This window comes from Talpa europaea, assembly GCF_964194135.1.
Source record: "Talpa europaea genome assembly, chromosome: 5".
NCBI lineage: Eukaryota > Metazoa > Chordata > Mammalia > Eulipotyphla > Talpidae > Talpa > Talpa europaea.
In genome coordinates, this window is record NC_140071.1 from 143437077 (window position 1) to 143463634 (window position 26558).

At 65.6% G+C, this 26558-nt stretch overlaps 1 protein-coding gene across 2 annotated transcripts in view; it reads right to left on the bottom strand.

Annotated features, from left to right (window-relative positions):
- The window catches only part of NSD2 (nuclear receptor binding SET domain protein 2), a gene marked incomplete at both ends in the record, with an annotated part of 28809 nt that extends 2879 nt beyond the window's left edge, over nucleotides 1-25930 (bottom strand). The window contains 17 exons of one of the 2 annotated variants that reach the window (XM_084233510.1): nucleotides 2480-2596; nucleotides 3387-3656; nucleotides 4276-4379; nucleotides 5131-5336; nucleotides 5463-5619; nucleotides 5698-5877; nucleotides 6175-6375; nucleotides 6808-6931; nucleotides 7092-7223; nucleotides 13600-13724; nucleotides 14428-14509; nucleotides 15546-15654; nucleotides 17077-17231; nucleotides 19596-20078; nucleotides 20829-20995; nucleotides 23983-24145; nucleotides 25352-25930. In XM_084233510.1, the coding sequence (XP_084089636.1) occupies nucleotides 2480-2596; nucleotides 3387-3656; nucleotides 4276-4379; nucleotides 5131-5336; nucleotides 5463-5619; nucleotides 5698-5877; nucleotides 6175-6375; nucleotides 6808-6931; nucleotides 7092-7223; nucleotides 13600-13724; nucleotides 14428-14509; nucleotides 15546-15654; nucleotides 17077-17231; nucleotides 19596-20078; nucleotides 20829-20995; nucleotides 23983-24145; nucleotides 25352-25930 (3354 nt within the window). Of the gene's footprint in view, nucleotides 1-2479; nucleotides 2597-3386; nucleotides 3657-4275; nucleotides 4380-5130; nucleotides 5337-5462; nucleotides 5620-5697; nucleotides 5878-6174; nucleotides 6376-6807; nucleotides 6932-7091; nucleotides 7224-11519; nucleotides 11682-13599; nucleotides 13725-14427; nucleotides 14510-15545; nucleotides 15655-17076; nucleotides 17232-19595; nucleotides 20079-20828; nucleotides 20996-23982; nucleotides 24146-25351 lie in introns of those variants that run through there. The other variant, XM_084233511.1, reaches the window with a different exon arrangement.
- Nucleotides 25931-26558: the final 628 nt, after the last annotated feature.

Consider the following 26558-nt stretch of genomic DNA (forward strand, 5'->3'; position numbering starts at 1 on the left):
TTTACTGTGATGGTTGACAGATTTGTCTTTTTTCAATCACGCTTTCTCATTACCATCACTTTTCCTTTTTACTTCTAATATCTCTAATCCAATTTCTACTTTTTTAATGCACCCTCTCACTCTTGAATGATGTGGAAGGTACGTCTTTCCTTTGACTTGTTTAGTGGCTTCTCGTTAGCTTTACGTGAGATTCTGACGCACCATAAAGTCAATAAAACCTCTTCTCTCCATCCTCACAAGACAAGCGTCTCACTAGTGCCTCACATTGCTTCTGATGCCCTCTGCAGCCATCAGGATTCAGTGTCCCTCACGCCAAGCCCCGTCCTGCATCATCATGCCGTAGACCCCACGTCCAGCTGGGCCCACGCACCCGCACGTCAGCATTCCTTCAGCATCTCATGCTTTCTCCGGCAGCACTTCCTTTGCCGCATCGTGTCTGCTCCCCCAGTCTTTGGAGTGAGAGTGTGGCAGAGTTAAGCGATCTCCCCTGAACACTCAGGGAGGGCAGTGTGTCTTCTGGCTTCTGCCACACTCCAAGAAATCCGAACACTCTCTGCATTCCCTGGAACATGGCGATTATTTTCTCTCTGTTTCTTCTAATCGTCGAGTCTCTGTTACCTGACCTGCTTGGTTTATCTAAGCATATGATTCACTCTTATTTATCCTGCTTGAAACTTGGTCAATTTCATGAGTAAGATGACACATCACAGATTACAAGAAATTCCTTTTTGACATTATCTCTCCCGTAATTCTGTCTTTTCTTCTAGTGAGCAATTGAATTTCCTATGTCTCTTAGTTTCTACTATAATTTTCATCCTTCTTTGCTGCAGTCTAGATTTTCTTTTTGCTTTAGTCTACTTTAGCAACTTTCTCTAGATAATTTTTCATAGCCCGTCTATGGCGTTGATTTTAGTGATCATGTGTCACTCCCAGTTTTAGCTGTTTGTTGAAATCTGCCTGATTGAGAGGTCTTATTCTTTTCTTGTGACCTCTAAACCTCCTGCGGGAGGTTTAAAGGCACCCACCATTTAAAGGCATCAACCATTTCCAACATCTTATGTCATATTTTCTTTCAGAGTCAGTCTCATCACTACCTCAGGATCTCATCAGAAGCTGTGTCTTTACGGAGATGTCCTATTGTACTTGATAACATTTACGTAGGACTTAAATTTTTGCTTGTTTTATTGTTATGGAAAATACTTGAGAGACTTCTTGAAGAGTCTCGTGTGTCCTAAGCTTTACCTTTTCTTCATTCAGGTGCAATAGGCCTCAGCAGCTCAGGCAGCATTGTGTGTTAAAAAGAATCAATTTAGCATTTTTTACAGCACGCAAGGGTTTCAGCTTTTAATAGAACAACTTGTCTTGCAACCCTCAAAAAACAGGATAAGCTACCGACTCGGGTGAGGCCACCAGCCGTCCCTGAGGCCACAGCGTGGCAGGCCCAGAGAGGCGGTCAGCCCCCGCTGCTGTCAGGCTGCGCTGAGCAGGCCGAGGGCGGTCCCGCGGGAGAGGCAGAACCCAAGCCCCACTGCCCCACGTGGGGTGACCTAGGAGCTGCCATTCCTCACAGCGGCACCGTCCGCTCCCCACCTGCCATCCCACCTGGGTGTCCTGAGGGTGTCACGGGGCTCGGACAGATGCTCCTCTTTCATCTGCAGGTGCCCTTCTGGGTTTTCTGCTCATTTGGAAACCCCTGCTCCGCCTGCCAGGGATGCCAGCACCCGCCTCCCGCAGGAGGCCTGAGGGCGAGGTGGGGCGCCCAGCGGGGCCGGAGGCGGCACACGGCCGGTGCTCTAGTCCAGGACCCGCATCTCCTAATCAATTATTTCACAAAGCCTCAAACCCACTAAGAACAGAACACGGCAATGGCGCCGGCCACACACACATGCCGCCCCTGCCGGCCACCCAGCAGGAAGCACCAAGAGCCCAGGGCTCGTCCGGCAGCCCCGGCCACAGCCTCACTCCCGCGCCAGCCTCTCTGCCTCGCGTGCTGCTGTCTGCCGCAACCAGGGTTCCCGCGGGACGTGAGACTGGGGCCAACAGTGGAGCCGCGCTCTGTCCGCCCTGCTGGCGGCAGATGAGCCTCGAGGAGCTGCCCCTGGGGCCGGGCCTGCCGGCAGGGGCCAACAACCAAGATGCCTGCTCTCCACAGCGGCAGCACAGGAGCCCCCTGGGGGCCTGCCTGGCAGGCTGCAGCCCTGCACCGCCCGCCTGCTCACCATCACCTGCCCGCCCTCTGGGAACCCTGGCCCCTCGCGCTGCCCTGCCCGCCAAACAGTCGTCCACCTGGGCCTCAAGCAAGTACCGCGAGCCCACAAAATGCTGCTCTGCAAGCGAGAGGCGCACGGCCGCGAGCCCGCACGTCCTCCTGCTCCCGGCCAGCGCATCTGACACGCCCCCCCGGGACAGGCAGCGCTCCCGGCGTGCCGGGCAGGACGGACGGCGCGCGGGCCGAGGGGCTCCGCGGGGGCGGCCGTACCTTGTCGATGGTGAGCATGTAGAAGTGCGTGATGTCGTTCTCGTGCGCGCGCCGGATGCGCGCCATGCACTCCTCCTCGTCGATGAGCTCGCCCACGTACTCGTTCACGAACTCCCCCTGCAAGCCGGCAGCGCGCGGTGAGATCAGCGGGCCGCGGACCCAGGTGGGGCTGCGCGTTACAGCAGCCGCAGCCGCCTCGAACGGGCGGGGGCGCCCTCGGGGTTTGCGAGCCCCACGGCCCCAGGGGAAGGGCTTCAGAGCTGTCGCCAGGGGAGGAACCGGCTCTGAGGCCTGCTGGCCTGGCCACACCCAGGCTGGGTCAGGCTGTGGACGCAGCACCCCCACCCTGCCACCAGCAGGCCCCTGGCCTCTGAACGGGGCAGCCTCGTGAGGCCTCGGCACACAAAGGGCTCAGGCCTGCACAGAGCTGGGGTTACCCCGTGAGCCAAGCGGCCCCTCAAAAGCTCTTGCTTTACCAAAGCAACCGCCGAAATTCTGACCAGGGGCCTCCCTGGGAGCGCAGGGATTACAGTCTCAGCGCTGTCCATAGCCCCTGCTGCTGAGTGCCAGCCCCGGCCAGGGAGCTGCCCACAGGGCGCAGCAGACCTCTCCTGGCTCCCCGCCGCTCCCCTCAGCAGTGGATCCGCCTGTTCTGCTCCCCCCTGTCTCTGGGGAGTTCTCTCACCCCCTCCCCCGCCTCCGGCCTGCACCCCAGCTCCTGTGCGCATAAATAAATCTTTAAAAAACAAAAAAAATTTGACCAAAGACAGGTTTTCGGGACTCCTGCGTCTTGCCGGATCCCTTCACGGCCATCGCCCAAGGGCCAGCTGCGGTGCCCAGAGGGTCCTGCTCAGGGAACGCGCGGCTCTCGGGCCGGGAAGGGCAGGAGCGCGGGGCTGGCACGCACCTTCCTGATGTCTCTCTTGGCGACCAGGCCCCAGCCTTTGCCGTCGGTCTTGATGACCTTGGTCTCGGGGTACTGGCGCTTGGAGAAGCACTGGTTCTGGCAGGCCGCGCCCGCAGGGCACACCTGCGGGTGGCACTCGAACATCAGCATGCGGTTCAGGCACTCGGAGTCGGCGCCACAGGGGCTCTCGTCCGTGGGCTTGCAGTTGCACTTGGGGATCTCGGAGATGTCGGCCGTGTAGATCTGCACCTTCCCATACGGCTTGTTCACCTGCGGAGGGAGGCACCGTCGGGGCCTGCACCTGCACCGGGCGGCGACGGCGGACGCAGGGTCCCCACCGTGCAGCGGGCTCTGGGTGCCTCGAGCACGTGGGCGCAGGGCACACCCCGGGCGGCAACAGGGCTGCCTCTGCCCCATGCTCCACAGCGACTGCAGGGGGCACGGAGCTGCGCCCAGGCCTCGGGAGAGTGAGCTGACGGCGCCTCCGCAGCTGCGAGGCAGAACTGCGCTCCGGGGACAGCCAGGGACTTGCTTCAGGGATCTCAGGGTTTCCAGCGCTCTGGCGGGCAATCCCACCTCCAGGGCCTTCCGACAAGACCCTTAGCGGAGATCAGTGCAGAGCAGGTGTCCCCCACTCGCAGCTGCCCAGCCCGAGGGGCGGCTCTCCCGCCGCCCGCCCCCAAAGCAGCCTGGCCAGGCCCCTCCGCCGTGGCGACGCCTCAGCCCTGGGAGCGCGGGCGCAGGGAGGTGGCTCATCCCACCCCGGCTCTGGCCGCCCGGCCTTTCATGGAAAGGACACACTTGCCCCGGCGGTGCCGGCCTTGCCAGCTGCCCGTGGCCCGAGGGTGTGCCCCTGCACGTGAGGGCCCCCGCGCGCAGTCGCTCCTACCTTGATGTGCTTGTAGGGGGGGGGCTTGCGCTCGCTCTCCTGCGTCTCTCTGGCCTCCCTTTGAAGTTTGATTTCTCGAAAACGCGCTTCGGCTTCTTGCAGTGCTGAAGGCAACGAAACAAGCGTGAGGGCGCAGAGGGGGGGACGCCCCATGTGCGCTGTGCTGTGGGTCACGCTCAGCGTCCCCCCACTGCTCGGCGGGGCTTCCAGCCTCCGGACAAGCCAAGGCCACGGAACCCCTGGGAGGCAGGTGTCCCTAAGGCCGCACAGCGCCCGCAGGCTTGGAGGACGCCCGGCCAGGCCTCTGCATGAGGGACTCGCTGTGCGGAATGTGACACGGGAGACGCGCGAGGACGGGGGAGGGCGCCCTGCCCAGGGCGGCCCCTTGCCCTCCAGCCCTCCTGTCTAATGACCATGAAGGCTCCGATGCCCACACATTGTCTTGCATCCGAGGGCCTGGTGCGCAGTGGGAGGGCAGAGCTCTCAGGGCCGCCGCCCCTGCTCTCACCCGCAGCCCAGCCCGGGCACCCCGCACACAGCCGCATCCCAGCTGTGTCCCCGCCGTCCTGGCCTTCCACCTCCCGCCCTGCGCCCGGTGAGGCAGGTCTCCTCTACCCGCCGCCTGCAGGACCCAGGGTGGACCTGGGGCTGGCACAGACTGCGCCTTGCCAACAGCACGGGCGCCCTCGAGCGACGGGGCGGCGGCTGAGCAGCAGGGCCTCCCGGCACCTCGCCCCCAGCCACCAACCTGCTCTCCTAATTTAAAGCACAGACACAAGGCTCAGCCCAAGCGTCCCGCAGAAACCAGGCGGGCAAAGGTTCCAGGCGCCGCGCGCCCTCTGGGCATCTCCGTACCGTTTTTGAAGACTCTTCCGATCCCTCTGACCCCGTGGTGGCGGCTGCCCCGGTCCCCTTCCATGTACGGGAACACTCGTGCCTGATGCGTCCAGTAATAATCTTTAGACCCAAAGAAAAACACAGGGAATTCTCCAATCTCGTGCTTCATTTTCTGAATATTTGGGGGAACATTTTTGGGATGGCAAACTTCTGCCGGCCACCATCTATTATAAATATTAAAAACAGGATTCACAGACTCTTCAGAGAGAGTGACAACGGCGTCAACACGTCAAGCACTGCAAACAGAACACAGTGAGCAGCGAGACACGGGCCGCGGGCGCCCCCCACACCTGTAGTTCCCGAGCTTGACCCAGACCACGTCCTGGAAGTGCAGCCTCTTCCCGGCCCTGCAGTCGCCGCAGAACCAGCTGCCGTCCGGCATGTCGATGCTCAGGCAGTCGGGGTGGAAGGCAGCCGGGCAGGACTCGCAGCACAGCAGGCTGCCCCCTGCGGAGAGGTGCGCTCAGGCCAGCCCCCGCCCCCCACCCCCACCCCCACCCCCGCCGCAGGGGCCCAGCCGCTCACCCTTGGAGCACACGAAGCACCAGCTCACGTTGACGTGGGCGTGGTGCCGCTTGCCCTTGCTAGCGGTGAAGTGGGCCGTGCAGACGATGCTGTTGGAGGCGATCACGGAGCAGCCTGCAGCCAGGCAGGCGTCCCCACCGTGGTAGGCCACAGGGCAGCGGACACACCGCATCATCCTCCCTAGGGGCAGAGGCAGGTGGTGCAGCTGGAGGGCGGGCCCAGGCCCAGCCCATGCAACCACGGAGACTGGAAACCTCGTCCCAGGCGGCCAGGCCGAGCGCACAGCCCTCCCCAGGAGACACCGCTGGCCAGGGAGCCAGGCCTGTCTGGGCAGGCCCAAGCCTGGCCTGAAGCAACGCAGCCAGACAGCTCTCGCGACCTCCTCACGCGCGCGCCGTGAAAACCAGAGCGAGCAGAACCCAGCGGGACAGTACCGAGGTCTCCACAGGCGGGGCGGGGGGGGGACGGCAGACGCACCTTTGCTCGGCCGTGGGTGGGCCGGGTTGGTCGCATGGCAGCTCACACAGCTGTGCAGGGGGCAGCGGAAGCCGCGGCTCTCAAACACGGTCAGCGGGAACTTCCTCACGCAGGCCTCATGGTAGAACTTCCCACACTGAGACACAGCGCAGCGCTTCACGCCCGCCCGGCTCTCCTTGCACACAAAGCATGCATGGACGCCTGGGGGTGTGAGGGCTGTGGTCAGGCCACAGCCTCAGCACCGCAGCCCCAGGAGACCTGGCCAGCGAGGGTGACGCAGCTGCCCCTGGACACAGGCGCCCGAGAGGCCCCACCCGTGAGCGAGAGGCCTGAAGCAAGGGCCCCGCAGAGGGCGGAGGAACCACGGGAAGAGCCGCTGGGGCCACGGCAGGCCAGTGCCCCAGACAGGAGCCTGGAAACTGGCCGCGAGGTCGCAGGTGCCCTGCTGACTAGGATGCGGTCAGGAGTCAGTAAAGTCCAGGTCCGGCTGTGAACGGGAGGCCCCAGAGGCAGGGCCAGGCCTGCGTGGCCCCTACAGGAGACCGTGCTGGGAGAGCCCGGATGGCCCTATAGGGCGGCTAGGGGCGCCGAGCAGACCCCTGGCCACACGCAGGACCGGAGCTGGGCACTTGCCTGAGGCGCATGCGTGGCAGGTGAAGCGGCCCTCTGGTCTCCGAGCCAGGCCCAGGCAGGCCGGGTGGAAGGCCCCACAGCAGGGGCCCTGGCAGAGCAGCAGGCCACCAGTCTTCTCACACAGCTGCGGGGCGGGAGAGCGGTCTGAGTGGGGCTGCCCAGCGCAGGCCGCACGGTCAGGGAAACGGCTCACAGAGACCAGAGTCACCCACACGGGGTGGGGGGGCGGGCAGAGGGTGGGCGCAGTCTCCCCGCCCCACGGGCCGCCCGGCCGCCTCCCTCACCTGACACACGTACTCCTTCTTGGCGGCGCCTCCTCGTTCTGACCTTTTCGATGAGGCGGAGACTTCGGTCTGCGTCTCATCCGCACTCTCGTATGGGGACTCCGGGGGCTCATCACCGGGGCCGTCCGAGACCTGGGGGAGCGGGAGGGGGATGACAGTTCACTAGTAGCAGAACAAGGGGTCACGGGGCGTGGGCGGCACTTGGGGAGGCAGCAACAGGCCCTCTCAGTGGGGACACCTCGTTCAGCCTCGGACACCAGGGCCTGGGTAAGCACCGCAGCTGCCAGGCCGCGCCAGCCAGGAGCACGTCCCCCCGCCTGGCTGCCCCGCGGGGCAGAGCAAGACAGTGGCCGCCTCTGTGGACACTCGTGGTGGGCAGAGGTCCCGAGAGACAGGTGTGGGTCCTCGAGCCCCCCGCCACCTCGGCCCACACACGCGCCCGCCCGCAGCCGCCCCAGACCGGCATATCTTCAGCCAGAAGCCCTGCCGCACGTCACGCTCGGCGACACGGGCGCGGCCCGGGGGGACGCTGAGGCCTTCTGGGCAACGCCAAGGGCTCCCCTGCCGGGAGCACAATCGGCTGCGCCACCGTCTGATTTCCTTCACCAACACGCCCCACAGGCCGCCGCCCGCAGAGGCCGCACAGGCTCCTCAATGCTCCTCTGGGTGAGGCGCGAGGGGGAGGGCAGGGCCTGGGCACGGCTCTGAGGCTGGGGCCTGCTGGCGCTCCCTGGCGTGGGGACAGTTGTGCGGCCCTCCCCCTCGGCGCGTCCCACAACACAGCCTCATGAGGCCTCCCCTTCCCGGTAGGGTGGCGCGGCCTCAAGGCTGGACGCTAGTCACAGAGCGTCACTGCTGGCCTGCTCGCCGAGGGCTGCCCACCGCCCGGACACAGCCCCGGGCGCGCCAGCACCAGCAGCGAGAAAGGCCCTGTGAGTCGGCCCACGTCGGATGGCGCCAGACGGGCCATCGGGAAGGGGCCCCGGCCCTCACCAGGCTCGGGAGAGTCTGGGCCTGCTCCGCCCTCGTCGTGGGCTCGGCGGAGTCGAAGCTAGAAATAAAGACGACGTGCGTGGGGAGAGACAGAAGACACAGACAGTCCGGGCTCACGGGGAGGAACAGCACCTTTTATTTGAGATTTACAGAACAGCCAGCACGTTCCAGGGAGACAGCGTCCGCGGCCACAGGAGCCGTGGGGGCGGCGCGGGCGACTGCCGACTCGGGCCGCGTCTGTGGGCAGCGCCCCGCCGGCGCCCGCCTCTCGGTCTGGGACGGCTACGTCCACTCCGCCCGCGCCAGGCACTCGAGACGCCAGGCCGCGCCCTCCTCTCGGGCGCCAAGCTCCTGACTCCGGCGTTCTCCGGAGCCCACCGCTCTCTCTACCTGCTCCGCTGCCAGGGCGCGGGCTCGTGAGCACGTCCCAACCGACTGTGAGAAACGGGGCGCCTCTTGGGGCGACACAGGCCCTCGGGGCGCTGCTGTACAGGCCGCGTCTGACAAGCCAAGCCCCTCACAAGTTGCCACTACATGGATTTTGAAACACAGTTACAGGCCGTGAACAATAAACAGTCTGTAAACTGACAACATTTCCACTTCTGGCTACGCTTTTGCAAAGGAAAACGGCAGCGTGAAGCTCTGTCTCTGGGGTGCACGGGCCGGGCTCAGCAATGGCCCCAACAGGCCAGCGGGCAGCGCGCGTCAGAGAGTCCAGTCACTTCTGTGCCAGTCGTCCATCCCCTCACACGCGACCGTCTACACTGACGCCCCCAGAGTTCCCTGGCTGCCCGGCCCCGTGCCTCCCGTGTGAGCACGGACCACCCCCCCCAGCGTGTCCCCGCAGCGGCCTCCCCTGAGTGGGCAGCTGGGGCAGGGCCCGGCGGGGCAGCACCCTCGGCAGTCACCGCGTGGCCAGCTCCACCACAGTGGCCGAGTGCCCCGGCTGGCCTGACCCCACCCACCACACATGAAGACGCGCCGCACCTCCAGGGCCCTCAGAGCACCCCCAGGATCCCCGTGACTATAGGCCCAGCATGTGCCAGGCCTCCTCGGGACGAGGCCAACGGGCGCGGAGCTGCGGGGGCTGGGGGGGCCTCCCCAGCAAGGATGCTCCAAAGGGAAGCCGCCGCCTGGAGGCCGCACGGTCCCAGGTCCTGCTGCAGGCCAGGACAGCGGCTCCCAACCCGGCCAGCGATCAACAGCCACGTGTGCTCTCCCGGCTGAAAATGGCACCGCGGGAAGCCACACCAATGTCACCGCCCCAAAAAATCCCAAAAGGGAGGAGTCAGTGCATTTCCTTTAAAAGCGCAGCCCTGGGGCCGGGACCTCTCTGGCCGGGGGAGCCCCCACCGCCACACGCCCCGCCCGGCCCAGGCCTCTGCTCCGGGCATTGCAGTTTCACGCCCGTGACAGACAAACCTCCGACCTGGATGTCAGCCGTTCACTCAGTCTCGCTTTCCTTCCTCTCTAGAACGCTTCTGAGAAGGGCCTCCAGAGGACGCTCGCCCACCCGGCACCCCCGGGCAGCTCCACCTCTGCCCTCGGGCCTAGCCACTCGGGCACTGCGGTCAGCATCTGGCCACTGAAGGCTGGGGTCCACGGGCCCCGCCCGAGCCGCGTGGGGACGGTGCAGAGGCCAGGGGCTGGAGCCGCCTGGGGGGCTCGGCGCCAAGCAGAGCCCTGTCCTGGGGACCCCGCACCCTACGGCGACCTCCCAACTCAGCCCCTGTGCCTGAGGCCCCGCCGAGTCCCTGGTCACGCTTTAGGAGCAGCCTCTTTCAACCAGGGGTGGCCGTGGGCTGCAGGGCCGAGCCAATGGCTGCACGGTGCCCAGAGCACCAGGCCGCCCCGCATGTCCCCACAGCCACAGGCAGATGTCACTCCACGTGGATACACCAGCCCAGGGCCTCCCGGGAGCACCTGCGTCTCCAGACGCCTGCCCCATGCGCCCTGCCGGCAGGTGCAGGCCTTCTCCTCACCACCTGGGCTGGCAGGCGGGCATGTGCAGGGCGGCCCGGGGCAGCAGGGCCAGCTCAGTCAGCCTCCCACGCCTGATCACTGAGACCGGGACCAACCCTGCCCTCCAGCCCTCAAAGAGGAGGGGCCGTGACCATGTCGCGTCGCGGCCCCAGACTCTGGGCAGACACACGACTGCACGCCTCTCAGCTCCCCCAGCACAGGCGCCCCCCCCCGACGCCCCTCCCCCAGGAAGCCGCGGGGCTCCGGGACGCTGCTCCTCCGCCAGCCAGCCTGCGCCCGGGCCTGCAGGGCACTGACCGCGCGGCTCCCCCGACACCCAGGGGCGAGGCCTGCCCCAGCTGAGCAGCACCGCTGAGCAGGGAGAGGACACGGCCTCGCCCTCGGGGCCGTCCACTCACCCAGCGCCAGGCCTGGCAAAGCCCCTCTGGAGCCCCAGGCGCGGGGTCATGCTGGACCCGGACCGTCCTCGCACGGCCGCTTTCTCACGGCTTTGCAGTGTTGCGTGGGCCCCTCGGGGTCCTGAGGGACCAGCACGACCCACCGGTTCGCACAGCCCCCCACCCCGTCCGGCCTGGGGCCTGCCGCGCGCCTGGTCCCCCCCGTGCAGCAGCTCGGAGCGCCGCTTCTCATGCCAAAGCACGACTTGTACTTTTGGATAGAAATGGAATGAGGATGATTTTGTGATTTTTATTGTTAAACCATCATTGTCACAACATGGAACTGCGGCACCCCGCGAGGCGCCCGGCGCCCGAGGTGCTGGACATGCACTACTCAGCGGTCAGGACACGGTGGCTGCGGGGCCCGCCGGAGGCGTCCACAGCACATGCCCACGCGCCAAGGGTGGCCGGCTTTGCCATGCAAGCATGCGCACCCCGACGCAGGCACCCCGGGCCGGCGCGGAGCACGCGGCCACCCCCAGATGCCCACAGACAGCCGAGGACGTGCTGGGCGAGAATGACGGGGTGTGGCGCCCCGTGGCGTCGCCAAGTCAGAGCGCAGGCTACACTATCACAACGGTGCTGGACGGGGTCATCCCACAAACCCACTACATCTAGTGTCATCGTCAACTACTCGGTAGAAAAAGGCAGAATCAAAATGGCCTTTCACGCTGGAGGGCGGGGCTGGCCTGCAGCACTGAGGTCCCAGCGCCGGGCCCGCGGCAGGCGGCTCCTCTCCCACGAGCTGCTCCTTCTGCTCGGAAGGTACAGAGGCTGACGTTTTGCGATAAAAAATCAGTACGAACCGGAGGAGAAAAGGGCCCCCGCAGGGCCAGCCCCCAGCGCGGGGCGGGCAGCCGGGCCTCCTCTGACGCGGGCCGCGCGGCCACGGGCGCATGGGCGTGCTCCCACCATGACATGGACGTGGCTGACCGCATGGCCTGGATCCGGTATCTTACCTGTGTCTTAACATTTGTTATCTGTTCTCTTCACTGTGTATGTCTATTAATACCCACAAAGACAGATCACCACACCTCCTCCTGGCACGCCCGAGGCGGGTCCCTTAGTGTGCAGGACGGGGCGCCCCGCAGCGGCGTCCTTGGGTTTTAGCCATTTAAGTGCAGCACAGGGCGGCGGGGTTCAAGTCCAACTTGGCTGGTGTGGGCTCCCACAAAAGCTGTCACCAGTGAAGGCGAGAAAAATAAGAGTCTGCGCTACTGAGGGAACAAGAAACGAGGTTACAGACACTTAAATCACATTGCTCCTCGCGGCCTGGCATGCAGGGGCTGCGCCCACCGCGCGGGGCTTGGGAGCAGCGGCAGAGCTTGGCGCCTGCGGCCATTCCCTCTAGGGCGGCAGGGGCGAGATGGACGCCTGCGGAGGGCGCGTGACCCAGAGGACAGGGCAGAAACCACACAGCCACTCCCGGGCCAGCTAGCCCCCCGCTGGGCCCCGCCCGCCCCCCTCCCCCGCGTGGCTCTGACTAGGGAGACAACCCCCAACAATGGTGAGGGACGGTCGCCACACGCGACACCAGAGGGCCTGCGGGAAAAGGCCTGGCCGTGGGAACGGTGCCCTGGGAGGAGCAGGCACCAGGCAGCACCTCGCTCGAGCGCACAGGAGTGCCCGCCCGCCGCCTGCCCAGCCTCGCAGCCCTGGAGCAAGGGCCAACTCCCCACGTGCCCGCCCAGCCCCGGGGCAGAAGCCCACGCGTAGTGAGGGCGCCACTGCCACAGCCTGTGCCACCTCCTGGAGGGCGTGCCTGCAGGCACCCACAGAAACCGCAGGGCACACAACTTAGGGCAGGGGACAGCAGACAGGACCCAGCGGCCTTTGTATCTGACCACATACAATTGCAAACTCAACCGACTAAAAAAATACGATGCAAGAAAAATTCACTTAAAATTTCTCTAAACCAAGAGGCCGACTCAAGCAAAAGAGGCCCGGAGGGGCAGCTGCCTCCCTGGGGCTGCCCGAGCCACAGGCCACCTGTCACCCAGCTTCCTGGGCCGCCGGCCTGAGCCCGGACGAGAGCGGAGGAAGGAGACATTCTGCGCGGCAGCTGCAGCGTCCTGCGTCAGTAAGCTTCTGGAAGCTCGGGGGCGGGCTCCCCTGCCTTTTCTAGAATGTGCCCCAATGTAAACCCGCTCAGAGACCTACACCCCAAACGCCAGGAGTGCCGGGCGGGCCCGCTCGGTGGGCAGCCGGCATGCCAGCAGGTATCCCACAGTGCCCTGCCCGCTGCGCCCCCCGCCCAGACCCCGGGCTCCCCTCAGGGGCGCAAGGGAGGCTGAGAGAGGGACCCGGGGCAGCCAGATCGGAGGGCCGCCCTCTCGCCGACCCCTCCCTCCCCGCCTCCCTCTGCTCTGGAAAGCCGGAGCCAGCGTCCCCGAGCCTGCACGTGGCCACGCTGCATGTGCGGGAGACCCTGGGACTCGGCCGCGAGAGACCGATGTCTGGAAACAAGCCCCTGAAGAGCAGCCACTGGGACCGGAGCCCACAGACCAGCCAGTGCCCCTCCGCACCGGGCAGGAAAGGGATGTCAGGTCAGCTGGAGCGGCCAGAGGTGGGATGCGATGCCGGGACAGCCTTGCCGGCCATGGCTCCCGCCGCGGACTTGGCCAGCACAGCAGGCCGGAGCGGCCACCCGGGCTGACTCCCCTCAATACTCCCGGTCCAAGAAAATGTCAGCAGCACAGGAGCAAATCTCAGAGTACCGGGGACACCCTCTGTGAGCCCCACCGGGGCCCAGGGGCTGTGGCGGGCCTGTGTGCACCCCAACCGGCGTCAGTTTGGCCGACATATGCGTCCCCAGGGCAGAGCAGGCCCCCTTCTCGTGGAGGAGCCCAGGCAGGCGCCTGGGCCTCGGGCTGAGGACAGGCTGCACGTGTGCTAAGCGGTGGCAGCACCAGCGCACACGCGTGTGCTCATACCGAGGGCTCAGGCAGCCAGCGCCACAGAGCAGAGCAACCCCGAGACTCGCCTGCCTCGTGGGCACCAGCACCGCCACGCCCGTCAAGGCTGCCCTGGCTCACCCCCCAACTGAGGCAGCTAGAGGGCCCGGGCGATCGCGTGCTTGCCGTCCCGCGTTTTACCTCGTTCTCAGTGAGGGACGCGGAGGGGGACGAGCTCTTGCTGAGCACCAGAGATGCAGGCGCTGCCGCGGGGGCCCGGTTCCGCTTCTTCAGTGGTTTGCACGCGTCAGACAGGTTTTTTGTTGCTGTAAAGTAATTTTGGCTTATACAGTTTGAAATCTCAAACCCTCAGTACCTTCACTGCCCGAAGATCACCCTGTTAATGCAGGAGACCCTAAAAGCGGCCCTGCTGCTCTGTGACTTTACTGAGGTTCTAACGCCTCATCGTGAACGAATCCGGGTGTCAGCAACAGCAGGTGAGCTGGACCCTGCATGTCAGGTGGCCCCAGAACCACAAGCTGGGGCAGCACTGCGCCCCGCCCCCCGCCAGGGTCCTCTGGCACCAGCCTGCGCAGAGCAGCCCCGCGAGCAGCTGGCTGGGCACGCGGGCTGCACCGCCCCAGAGCCACTGCTTCCATTGGCACCGGTGGGTGGGGCAGGAGGCGGCAACTCTCAGCGGGGCGTGTGCCAGAGCAGGATTGGTGGAGGGCAGCCGGCACCCCCCAGCCCCCACAGCGCCCCGCTAGCTTCCACACTCGCCCAACACGCGCGAGGAGCTGGGACACCGAACGGGCCCCGTCACCTGGTCCAGCCACTTCTTTTGCACTATTTTATACTGAAAACAAGAGCGCTGAGCGGGCGGAGCAGCAGATGGGCTCCAGGCAGACGCAGCAGGAGTGGACGGCCCAGCCGGGGAAGGGCTCCCTCCCCCCTAGCCACCTCCCAGGCGCCCGGGGCCCCGGGGACAGCCCAGGCAGCGGGGCCGCTCAGGAACACTGGCCACATTACCTGCCTGACTCTTCAGCGAAGAGGCGGCCTCGAGGGCCTTGCAAGCACCAGCCCTGGCCGTCCTGTCAGCGATTGTCTCTCTCTGTTGTTGACAAAGGAGAGAAATAAAGAAGGAGAGAAAGAGAAAAGGACACCGACCCCAGCCAGCACTGCACAGCGGTCGTGGGCGGCACCCCTGGGCCAGCAGTGAAACGTCCCGTGAGCGCCTCGGCTCCCCCGGTGGGTGTGGCGAGGGGACGGGTCCCCCACCCGCGGCTCCCAATCAGCTGAAGAGCCACAGTACCCCTCTAGTTTCCTGTGCTGGGGGCCCCACTTCTGAGACAAGCCCCAGGAGCGCCCCTGCTGGTGGCCGACCCACACTGCCCAGTGAGAACACAGCCCAGAGGGCTCGGCTGCTGCCTGGCGCTCCGCAGGGTCCCGCGCTCACATCCCTCCCTGCCCCGCCGGGGCCTGGGGGCACAGTCCAGGGCAGAGGCAGGCGGCCACCCCAGACTGGGGGCGGAGCTGGGCAGCCAAGGGCTCCTCAGGGCCACAAAGCCCAGCAGGGGAGGTGCTGCCTCTGCTGCCCACACTGTTCCCACCAGGCAGCTCAGCCCGCACACATGGCCCCTTGGGCGTCCAGGCCACACTGGGCACGTGGCTCAGACGCCTCAGAGCACTGGCCACCACAGGTGGCCAAGGAGGCGTGGAGGCCCCAGACCTGTGCGCACAGTCCCAACGGGCCCTGGACCGGGTGGCCACCCTGCTGCAGACCCAGCTGCAGAGCAGCGCGGCGGGCCTGGCGGCCACGGGCCCACACCACAGCCACAACAGCCCCCGGCTCAAGAGACAGTCTGAGCTTTAGCCCACGGAGAGTGGCTGCCCACAGAGCTGGGCTGAGCAGCAGCCCCACGCAGGCCAGCCGCACAATGCCGGGAAGGGGCCGTGAGGTGTCTGGGAGCACCGGGGTGAGGCCGAGGCAGGGCTGTGGGCACCCACTCCCGGGGCACACCCTGGCCGGCAGGGCCGCTAGGGGTTGCTGCTCTTCAACACCCTCCTCAGTCTCCGGGGAGAGCAGCCAGCGGCCCCGAGCCCGAGAAACACCCCCCCCCCCCCCCCGCGAGCTGTAGTCCCGTTACCTTCCGGAGGCCGTGCTTGTCCATTCTGAGCCTCTTCCTGGGGGCGTCTTCAACGTCCACGTTTTCTGTGGGATCCCGTGTCCTCTTAGTGTGGTTTCTCTTTTTCCCACTTGGGGTACCTTGGGGCAGGGGAGGGGAAACGTGAAAAAAGCCCCATAGGCGCTGATGCACCAGAAGCCGCCAGGGCCCGGCCCGGCCACCCCAACTTGGCCATCCCCAGCAGCACCCAACACGGAGCACTCCTCTGGTCAGACACAGATGGCCACTGCGCGTCACACCTGGCAGGACCCAGCGCCTTTCCACTCTCTGCTCCAGGGACCACAGGCATCTGAGCTGCTCATGCAGCCCCCAGAGCCGCCTGGGTAGCAGGTCGGGTGTCGGGCACCGGGAACAGCACCCAGGCCAGCCCTGCAGCAGCACTGTGTTGGGGGGTCCAACCAGTCCTCCCTCAAACAGCTGTGGGACGGCAATGTCCCTGGTGAACAGCTCCGAGGCGGCCAGCAGTGCCCAGGGGTGGTGTCAGGAGCCCGCCCGGCACCCCCAGGCACAGGCCCAGCTCCAGGGTCCCCTCCTGGCTGCAGCAGCATGGGCTGGACACCAGGGGGCACCAGAGGGCCTGGGCAGCAGAGTGTGCCCAGCCACTGGCCGAGAATGCAGCACAGGCCAGCCTGGCCCTCGCCAGAGGCTCCTGCCGGCCATGTGCGCTCAGCTGGCCTCCCGGAAGCCCGTCCACCGGTCCCCACTCTGTGCCCCGTGCCAGGACGGGTGCCAGCCCAAGTCCCTGCGCAGCCTGGGGCAAGGCCATCACCATGGGCTAGCCCTGGGGTCCCAGGCGCAGGGTCCAAGGGCAACCAGGAGCCAGCCCGGGTCAGATGAGCCGGGGGCAGGGATGGGCCCGCCCCCCAGCCCCTATACTTGGGGACACAGCCAGAGACCCTCTCCTGGAGGGGCCGTGTCAGCTGAGGCAGCCACGGACGGCCCCAGGCTGAGCGCGAGAGGCAGACCAGCCCCACCCCCCACCCGCAGACACAGCGCCTGGCTGACGCTGGCCGGCCGGACCGCCTCAGGGCTAACCGACGCTTCCAGCGCTCTGGCCCTCACACCGGAATGCCCGGCCCGGGCAGGGCCAGCTTCGTGCCCCAAGTCTCTCCCAAGTCTCCTCAGTAACCTTGAGAGAGAGAAGTTGTCTGTATCTTAACCTGACGCCCAAACACACTGTCCTTAGGACACTGGTCCCCAGGCCCTGAGGCCGCGGCTTCCTGTTCTTGCCCAAAGCACTTTTTGCTTTTTAAACTGACGGCCTGAGGACACAGGGGCACGCCCCAATTTACAACCAGCCCCTTGGGCCTGCCGCAGTGAGCTCTCAAGCAAGTGGGGCAGCCAGCACCCGCTGGGTTTGGCCCCCCGCAGCCCAGCGCGCCCCGAGGGGCAGGCTGAGAGCAGGTCCACTGGATCTGCCTGAGGCCACCATCTGTGGCTCCCCACAGCCACTGGCCAGGGCCAGAGCCAGGTGCCGGGCGCAGCCCCCCACAAAGCTTTACCAGCACCGTCTTCTGAGGGGGCAGAGGTCACTGGGGCGAACTTGGTGTGGTAGCGAGCCCGCTGCTTCTCATTGAGCATGTTCCACTGGGACCCCAGCAGCTCCTCGATCTCCTCCCCCGAGGCATCGGGGTGCTCCGCCACCACCTGTGAACACCAGAGAGGGCGGTGAGGCCGGGCCCGCAGCGTGCCCTGCCAGGAGAGCCGAGACCACTGGCTGGGAGGCAGCGCTGGGAAAACAGGGTGGCCAGCAAAGACGCACCTTCCCAAACCCCCAGGCCTCCAGAAACTCCCTGCCAGGCTGACCCCCAGGCGCGCTTTAAGCCCAGCCATTCCTATCCCTTCTCCCTCCACGGTGGGCAGCAGGTGCCACACGCCTTCAGGGGGCTCGGCTGGCCCACCTGGCCCTTCTGCGCAGACAAGTGCTCGGGTGGGGGGGCCCTGAAAGTGCCCAGCTTCCCACGGGCGCTCAGTGGGCCTTGTGCCCGGCTCCCGCGCGCACCCCACATGGAAGGGGATGGCCTCGCACCCAGGCTCAGCTCAGTCAGCTGTACAACGGGGACGGCCGGGCCATGCTCAGAGCCCCGCAGCCCCAGCCTTGCGCCCCTGCCAGTGACCTGCAGATGCCCAGTGCCCCTGCTCCCTCCTCCACCAAGCACTGGAAGCCGGAGTGCGCGGAGCCAGGGACCGGCCCCCACAGCAAGCACGGCGGCATCGGCAGCCACGCCGGCCCATGTGGGCCTGAGAGAAAGCAAACGGCAGGCTTGGGAGACGTGGGCGGTGCTGGACCATGGCGGTGCTTCAGACGCAGCAGAGCTCACCTGGCCAGCTCTGGCTAGACATGGTACAGGGCTGAGGTTTTGGTTTTGAGCCCCGAGCTGGTTTTGAAAACCGACCAGGTCCCAGCCCCCTCCGGCACCAAAGAGATTCAAGCGCCCACCGGCACAGTCAAGTCTTGGACACAGCTGGTCTGGAATGTGGCCCCATCGGGCGGGCAGCCTGGGGGGCGGGGCAGGGGCCACTCATGGGGTCCCTTGGTTGAGAAAGTTGACTCAGCTTGGGAGAGGCCTCAAGAGAGACTTGGGTGGCCCCCACTGCCCCGGCAACGTGTCTCATACCCGAAGGCCCAAGGGCCGCCAGCCTGGGTCCCGAAAGCAGCAAGGGTGCTCGGTGGACAGTGCTTTGAAGCCGCAAGCACCACGGGGGAGAGGCCGGGGCAGGCAGGGGGCAGCTCAGCTGTGGCAGGCCGGGTGCTCGCGAGTGCCAGCACTCCCTGGACAGATGTCCCTGCTCCAAGGGACACCCCAACTTTCTGGATGCCATGGGGAGACGGGGCGGAAAGTTGTGACTCAGACTGCAAGTCTCGGCTCCGCCTCCCGCGCCCCTCATGCCCCGTCCTGGGTAGCGCCACCTGCAGGAGCCGGCGTCTGCCTGGTGCTCAGCCAATGACTCTACAGCTCTGAGCCTGCAGGATTCCCCTGGCACACGCCTGGGGCATCTCAGGGAAGAGCAAGCACCTGAGGACATGTCCTAAAACGGAACGTGTCCCCTCGTCTACACCACTCGCTGCTGCCCAGCACAGTGCGGACCAGAGTCAGTGACGACCCGCCGCGGCCCTGCGGGGACCCTCCCTGCCACATCCCCCTCACTCCGGTCTCCCCTCGTGGTCGGTGGTCAGCTGGCTTAGGAGAAACTCCCCTCTCCCCTGTGACGATGCTGCTCTACAGGGCCAGGCCCCGGGGCCCCGGCGTGGCCACATCCTGAGGCTGCCTCTGTTCCTTGCTGCCCCGGCCCCGAGTCGCCCTCACGCCCGCCAGCCCTCTGAGTGCCGGGACGCCCTGCAGACTGGGTTCACGCGTGCTTTCTACACTGGCCTGTCCCAGGACTGCACTGCCACGTTCCTTCCATCCCACGGCACCTGGGAGCCAGAGGGGGGTGGCGGGAGGCAGACGGCTCTGCGTGGGATCCAGAGGGACGTGCCAAGCCTCACCAGGGCCGAGGTGCAGGCGGCCCCAGGGCCCCCTGCACCCACGTGGGCTTCCTGGCCTCCCGCCCTCCACATGCAAGACACAGCCCAGCAGTGCTCTCGAGGGCGCGGGGCCGCCAGCGCTTCCGCCGGACACAGGACTGTGCATTAGCGATGGGCCCTCAGACGGCATGCTCCGAGACGAGGCTGCCCCGCTGCGCTGCCAGCACAGCCCTGAGAGGTGCGGGCGGTGCCCAGGGGCACGCCAGGCTGGGCTGCCGGGCCAGCAGCAGCTGCAGACCTGGGAGTAAGCTCCCGGGCCAGGCGCTACGCAGAGTGTGCCAGGGGTTGGGGAGGTGGGGGGGGCGCGTCCCATGGGAAGCCTCAGCAGCCACGAGCACAAAGGGCTCTTCCTTTCACCCCCAGAGTTCACACAGCGTCCCTCGCCAGATTCATGCAGCCTGCCCCGCGCGGGGCGGCGCTGAGGGGGCCCTCGCCTCAGACACACCCCAGCACAGAGACGCACCCCAGGACGCGGCACCCACCTCGTCCCTGTGCTTCTGACAGAAGACCAGGAACTGGGACGCAGCTCCGCCCTTCCGGCCCCTCGGCGTGGAGGCCGGGGCCTTCTTCCTCCCCGTGGGAGACCCCACACCTCTCTTGGGGTCCACCTCCGTCATCTGCTGAGGAGTGGTCTTCCCTGTGCCTGGGTCACATTTGTGGTGCTCGCCGGAGCTGAGCAGCTTGGCCCTCCGCCTCCTCTTGGCAGACACACCCGCCTTTCCGGGGGACACGGGGGCATCGACCACCTCTCCTCTGGCCGCAGAGGCGTCCACCACACCCCCCAGAGCCTGGGCAGTGAGGCCTGCCTCCTTGGCTACGTGAGGGTTGAGGTGAAGCTGGTCTCCCAAGTAGAGGAAGGTGAACTTGGCCTTCCGCTCCTCCACTGACATGCCCGCGGCCGCTGACGCCTGGACGATGCCCATGTCCCACTGGGCCCTCAGCTTCCCAGAGATGGGTTTCAACAGCTGCAAAGGAAAACACAAATGACTGTATTTCATTACACAAATGTAAACATTAACTCGCTTTAAAGAAGGATACTTCCTGGGGGCCTCCCTGGGGGCGCAGGAGTTAAGTCTCAGCACTACCAAGCTACCTCCAGCCACTGTGCCTGAGATTGATCCCGGCCAGGGAGCTACCCACATGGCGCAGCAGACCTCTCCTGTCTCCCCGCTGCTCCCCTCAGCAGTGGATTTCAGTCAGTCTGCCTGTTCTGCTCCCCGCTCTGTCTCTGGTGAGTCCTCTTATGCCCCCCCTGCACCTGTGGCCTGTACCCCATCTCTTGTGTGAAGAAAGAAAGGAGGGAAGGGAAGGGAAGGGAAGGGAGGGGAAGGGAAGGGAAGGGAAGGGAAGGGAAGGGAAGGGAAGGGAAGGGAAGGGAAGGGAAGGGAAGGGAAGGAGGGAGGGAGGGAGAGAGAAAAAAACTTCCAGCATTTCAGATAACTTCAGAGATCCAAAACTATAAAAACAGCTTTGCTGCTGCTTTACACTGGAGGGAAGCCCAAGCGCATCGGCCCAGGTGGCGTGGCACATGACACATCTGTGTTCCGGAAAAAAGACAAGGGCCCTCAGGTAAGTAAAAACAACAAGCTGTGTCTAGAGACGTGGGCACCACGGGCAGAGCAGGCAGCGCGGCACCGCGTGCTCCTGGAGAGCCGGACGAGCAGGCGGGGGACAGGTGGGGGCGGGCCGGGGCGGCACTGATGGGGCGCCCGCACCTTGACTTTCTCAGCTTTCGTGGGTGCCTGCTTGGCGCTCTCCTGGCACAGTCTTTCAAACTGTCCTTCTCCTTCAAAAGCAACAAGGCTCTTCTCAAATATCCAAGCTCTTTCTGGGGCGTCTCCAAAGAACTGCACGTGATACTGGCGCGCGCTCTTTTTCTGCCCTGGTTTTTAAAATAAAAGTTAGAATTTGGGATGAAATGAGGCAAATCTATTAATAATCACTGACATAAAGTCAGGAGCGGCTTTGAAGTTGTCTCCCCTGGTGCCGTTTGTCTGTCAAGCTCAAAGTCTGTCCTGCCCTTGCGTCCCCTCCACGTCCGCTCCACAGAGGGCGACAGACGCACGCGACGCGGAGAAAGTCCAAAATCGCCTGGGACGGAAAACAGGGCGGCTGGCACACCTGCCCGCCCCGGCCACCCAAGGTGCTCGGGGAGATGCCCAGCACTTGGGAGGACGCAGCCGAGGGCCGCGTGCGAGGCCGTGCTGGGCAGCACAGTGGCAGCAAGGACCAGGTCCAACTGCGTCCCCTCAGCTGCCAGTGGGGCAGCTCGGGCTGGCCACCCGGTGGAGCCCTGGGGCAGAAACACCCTCCGAGGGCCACTGGAGGCCAGGGGGGCTGTGCTCCTGGCTGGGGAGGGCGTGGCACGCTCCAGAAGCAGAGGGGCCTGCGGGAGAGCAGCCCAGGAGGGCGCCAAACCAGCTGAGGGGAGGGAGGCTGCACTGTCGGGGTTACCAGTCCCTGCTCCCTTCCACAGCACCCCGCCATCAGAGCCAGGCGCTTCCAGAGGGCTGGCGCGCCCAGAGGAAAAACCTTTCTGTCACGTCTTCCCTGCTGAGAGGCCGGGGTCAGCCAGACGCGCTGGAACAAGCGAACGGTCCCGCAGGTGGGCAGGACGGCCCCTCAGGCGCCAGGTGGACGCCAACATGGGGCCACGCCGGACAGACAGTGGCCCAGGGCGCACCTTTGCTGAGAAATGAGAGATGAGAGAGGGCACGCCACTCGAGACCACGCACAGCTGTGGCGCCCCCGGCGAGCTCAGAACCTCCACAAAGGAAAGACCAAGAGGAAAAAGGTCCCCTGGCGAGGAGCGGTGGGGGGAGGCGGGCAGTGGACTTCCAGAGACAAGAGCCCCCGCAGCCACCTGCTCCAGCCACGCTTCGTCCCCCAGGTGCCAGGGGGCAGCTCGGGCCTGGAGGACATGGAGCGGCCCCCCGGCCGGCGCATGAGCCAGAGGAGTGGTCTCGCAGCTACAGGCGCCCACACACTCCCTCACACTCCACCAGCGCCCCGAGACGCCCCAGCACTAGAAGCCACCAGGCCGGCGGGGGCACCCGGCCCCTCGAAGACCACGGCAGCCTGCAGGCGCCAGAGGGCTTACAAGAGAGCCAGGGAGGAAAGCCGAGGGGCACAGCCCCAGCCAGCGAGAGCCCGGCAGCCGGGCGGACGTGAGAAGATGAGTCGGGGTGGAAGAGGCGGCGCAGCCGGACACAGGCTCCCTCCAGGAGGACGCTGTGCAGGGCAAGTCAGAACAGAAGGAAGCCCCAAAAAGACTCCGGCCACGCGGACGGCAGAGCACGCGCCCCCACAAAGGCAGGCAGAGCTCACAGGACGCGCAGCTTCTGCGCCCGGCGGCAGCAGCGGCGAGCTAAGCCCGGGGCGGGCAGGGGTCAGCCTCAGAAATGGCCAGTGGGGAACTGTAGTTAAAACTACGGGAAACACCGAAGGAGTCAAAGGCAACTGCCTCCGAGAGGCAGAGAGGACTACGTCTCGCTCTGATGTTGGAGTCCTGTTTATTTACAAGTGTCCGCATCTTTGACTTTAAACGCCAAAGACTCAAAAATACATCAAGAAACGTGTGCCTCCCTGCTCAGCTGTACTTTAATACTTTGAAACAACTTCCCCGGCCATGACAGTGAAGAGCAACACAAGTCACAACATTGGGGTAACGCAAGAAATCTATTACAATAAAGGGCCTCCGTGGGGGCCTAGGGGTCAGTCTCAGGCTGTCACCGCCGTGGCCTGAAATGATCCCCGGCCAGGGAGCTACCCCCAGGGCGCAGCAGACCTCTCCTGTCTCGCCTGCTGCTCCCCTCAGCAGTGGATTTCAGTCCGTCTGCCTGTTCTGTTCCCCGCTCTGTCTCTGGGGAATCCTCTCACCGCCCCCACACTTCTGGCCTGCACCCCAGCTCTTGTAGCATAAATAAGTAAAATAAATCTCTGAAATATAACAATGAAAGGAAGATAGTCTGGGACTCAGCAGCGGCAGGCCCGGGTCAGCCGCCAACCGTGGGCAGAGCTGCAAAGAGGACCTGCAGGAAACACAACCACCAAAACACAACCGATTCAAACGGGCCAACTTAGGAGACAGGCCTCTGTCAAGATAAACAAAGGGCCGCTATACCCATGAAGAGATGCCAGCACCGCGGGCATCAGGGAGAGCAGGGAACTGCCCTGAGGGGCCACACCATGCCCCAGGAGGACTGCCCACAGAGAGCCAGAAACCCCAAGCCTGGGCGCTGCCTAGGGACACTGGGCCCAGGCCCTGATGGCGGGAAGGGGACGGCGCAGCCACCAGACAAAGTACGAGGGGCCTCAAAACACCACCAGACTCCAGCGCCCAGGCCTGGCCAAAGAGGGCTGGGCACCGGGTCTGCGGGCCCCGCGGGCACCCACAGCCAGTGCAGAGCTGCTCCTCACCAAGGGCAGGGGCGCCTCGGAGCCCGCGGGAGGGGCACGCACGGGACCAGCCCCACAGGGAGTGCTGGCCAGCTTGGGGGGACACATGGGCCCTGCTGCCCACGGGCGGCCTTGAGAGCGCAGCCGAGTGAAAGGAGCCAGGCCCGGAGGGCCCCGTAGGCGAGCCCCTCTCCCCGGAGCGGAGACCATCAGGTCACGGGGACAGAGGTGAGGGCGGCCGGGCAGGCCGGGGCCTCACGGGGTAGAGCGTCAGCTCCATGGGTGAGAGGAGCTGCGGAGCGGCCGGGGCAATGGCTGCAGGCTCCAGGGTCCCAGATGGCGCTTCAGCGTGGGCGAGACGCAGACTTTCCGCCAGCGTTGGGGCGGCACGCGGGGCAGGGAGGAGCCAGAGCAGGGCCACGGGAGGCAGCCGGGAAGCTGCAGGCGAGAGAGAAAAGCGCGACGCGGTACCTTTCAGTTTGGTGTGGCAGTGGAGGAGGGGGTCTGCGGAGACCATGCACGGCCACCATGGGTACCCCGACACCTTGGACCACACCAAGTCACCCACGGCGTATCTCAGCAGGGGGTCTCTGTCTCCGGAGGCGGCGGGGCAGGGCTCTCTCCCGGCGGGGACCTGGAAGTGAGCAGCAACAAGACACGCTAGTGCGCCTGGAGCCACCCAGCTCGGCCCTGGCCACGCTGACAGGAGGCCCGCGATGCAGCCACACCCCCACCAAAGGGGCGTGCACCCCCTCGCCCCGCAGTCCAGGGTCCTGCCACACCCCGCCACGGCCGCCTGTCTCCCCTGGGCCGAAAGGCCTGCCGTGGTCAATCTGCGTGGTAGCTCCCCGGCCTGGCAGCCGCCTCTAGCCCCAAAACCATCAAGGCCCCGTCCCCAACCCCAAGTGTCCTGTCCAGGACCCAGCAGGGTGAGGACTGGGGCAGAGTGAGCCTAGGCCACCGCCCGTGGGCGCCTCCCCTACACCACACCGCGCTCTCCAGCGGGCACACAGGCCAGCATGGCCCGGGCCGCCCCCGGAGTACTAGATACTCCAGCAAAGAGCTCAACTTCAGTGGGTCTGCTTCCTCACGGAGAGAGCGAGCGCCAGGAGGCGTGCCGGCGTTACACCCCCATGGCAGAGCTGGGAGCACGCGCACGGCCTGACTACGTGGTGGGGGTCTGGCCCGAGCCTCTTGGAACACCCCACCCTGCAGCTGCATCAGCAAGAGCTAAAACAGCCCCCGAGTGACCAGAAAGCACGAAGTCCTCAGATTTCTTCCTCATCTCAACAATTCCAGGGAGGCCGGCCATTCCCCCACCAGTGGAAACTGCACGACACCCTCAAATGTGCTTCCAGACAAAGCACCCGCCCGGTGACCATGCCCACATCCAGGAGACGCCAGGGAGGCCTTCAGCTCGCCACGGCTGACGCTCAGAGCAGCCCGAGCATCGCGCAATACGAGGCTGCCGAAGCTGCGTCCCTGTGCTCAGGGCTTCCACCCGGTCTCCGTGACCCGCACCGGGGCTGAGCTCTGCCCGGGCCCCAGAGAGCCCTCGGCTCCCCACTCACTAGACGGCAGACAGAGGAGCCTCGCACCAGACCCCAGGGCAGCCCATGACAGAGGCCGGGGTAGGGAGGTCCTCGGACAGGCGCACCCCAGAACCACAGAGCCCGAGGGCCAGGGCGGCCGCCTGGGCTTGGAAACCGGCCTCACGTCTTCTGAGCCGCATCGCCCCCTCAGCCAGACCTGCTAGCCCAGCACCTGCTCCCGGACACGGTGAGCCTCCAGGAGCAGGGCGGCCCCCCACGCCCAGCCCCAGACAGAGCCCCGTAAGCACCTTTGGATCGGAGGGGCTGGAGATCTTGGACACCAGAGCCGCCTCGGCCAGGCCCTGCTCCAGCAAGGAGTCGTACTTGATGCTCCTCTTCCTGCTCCTGCGGGCCTTGCCTTCCGGCTTCTGCCCGCTGTCCTCGGACTGCAACACCGCAGCAGCCCCGTCGCCACAGATGGAAGATTCAAAGAGCGGCTTCCCGTTCATGTACGTTTTGGTGATTTTCAGCTTGATTTCCGGAGAGCCGTTTTTGGTCGGGGTGGCGAGGGGCGGCTCCTGGGACTCAAAGCGCAGCTTGGCCTCGTGCGCCCCGGGCTCTCCGTTAAACACGCGGGACGTCAGGTCCTTCAGCCTCTCGGCCGGCAGGAAGGGCAGCGCGTCGTGGCCGTTGAACCTCTGCACGACGCCCTCCTGCAGGCCGGCCGAGAGCGGGGCCTTGCCCAGGAGCACGGAGCACTCGCGGCTCACCTCGCAGCTCTGCGCCTTCCCGCTGGCGCTGCCGAGGGCTTCCGGCGCCTGCTTCATCGCGAGACACTTGACGACTTTCTGAAGGGAAAGCGGGCTTTTTCTCACGCTGACTTCCATCCAGCCCGACACGTCCGTCTTTAGAACGCTGCAGGGCAACAAAAAGAAACGTCAGCGCGCAGAGGACGGGCCCACGGCTGGCCACCGGGACGAGAGGGAGACGGCGGCTGCACCACGAGGCCCTTCTGCCCCTTCTGGCAGGGCAGCTCCCCAGAACCGAGACGAGATCGCTGACACACACCCCCATGGGCACCTGGACATGCCCCCGCTGACCACCCGCAGGGCCAGAAGGACACTGCGGGCTGTGTGCACGCGCATGTCCGCGCGCCCAAGACGACGGTGCCTGCCGGCTGTGAGGGCCGTGGCCGGACCGGGCAGCCTGCTGAGCCCCAGGGGCCAGATGCGCTCTTGCAGGACACACCACCTCAGGCGCAAAAGGGCTGTGAAGACCACAAGAGAGGCGGCCTGGGGAGAGCCTCAGGGGCGCTGGGTGCACCTCAATGAAGAGGAGGAGCGGCATCTCTGTGATAGGAGTGCCGGCACCGCTGGGCCCTGGGGTGGCCCCGGCGTCCCCTTGCTGCTTCACAGAGCGGCCGGGGGCATGGTGGCCCTTGTGACACCTCAGAGATGAGACAAAGGCACAAAGTGAGAGCCCGAGAGGGACAGGGGGAGCGGCAGGCAAGAGGGC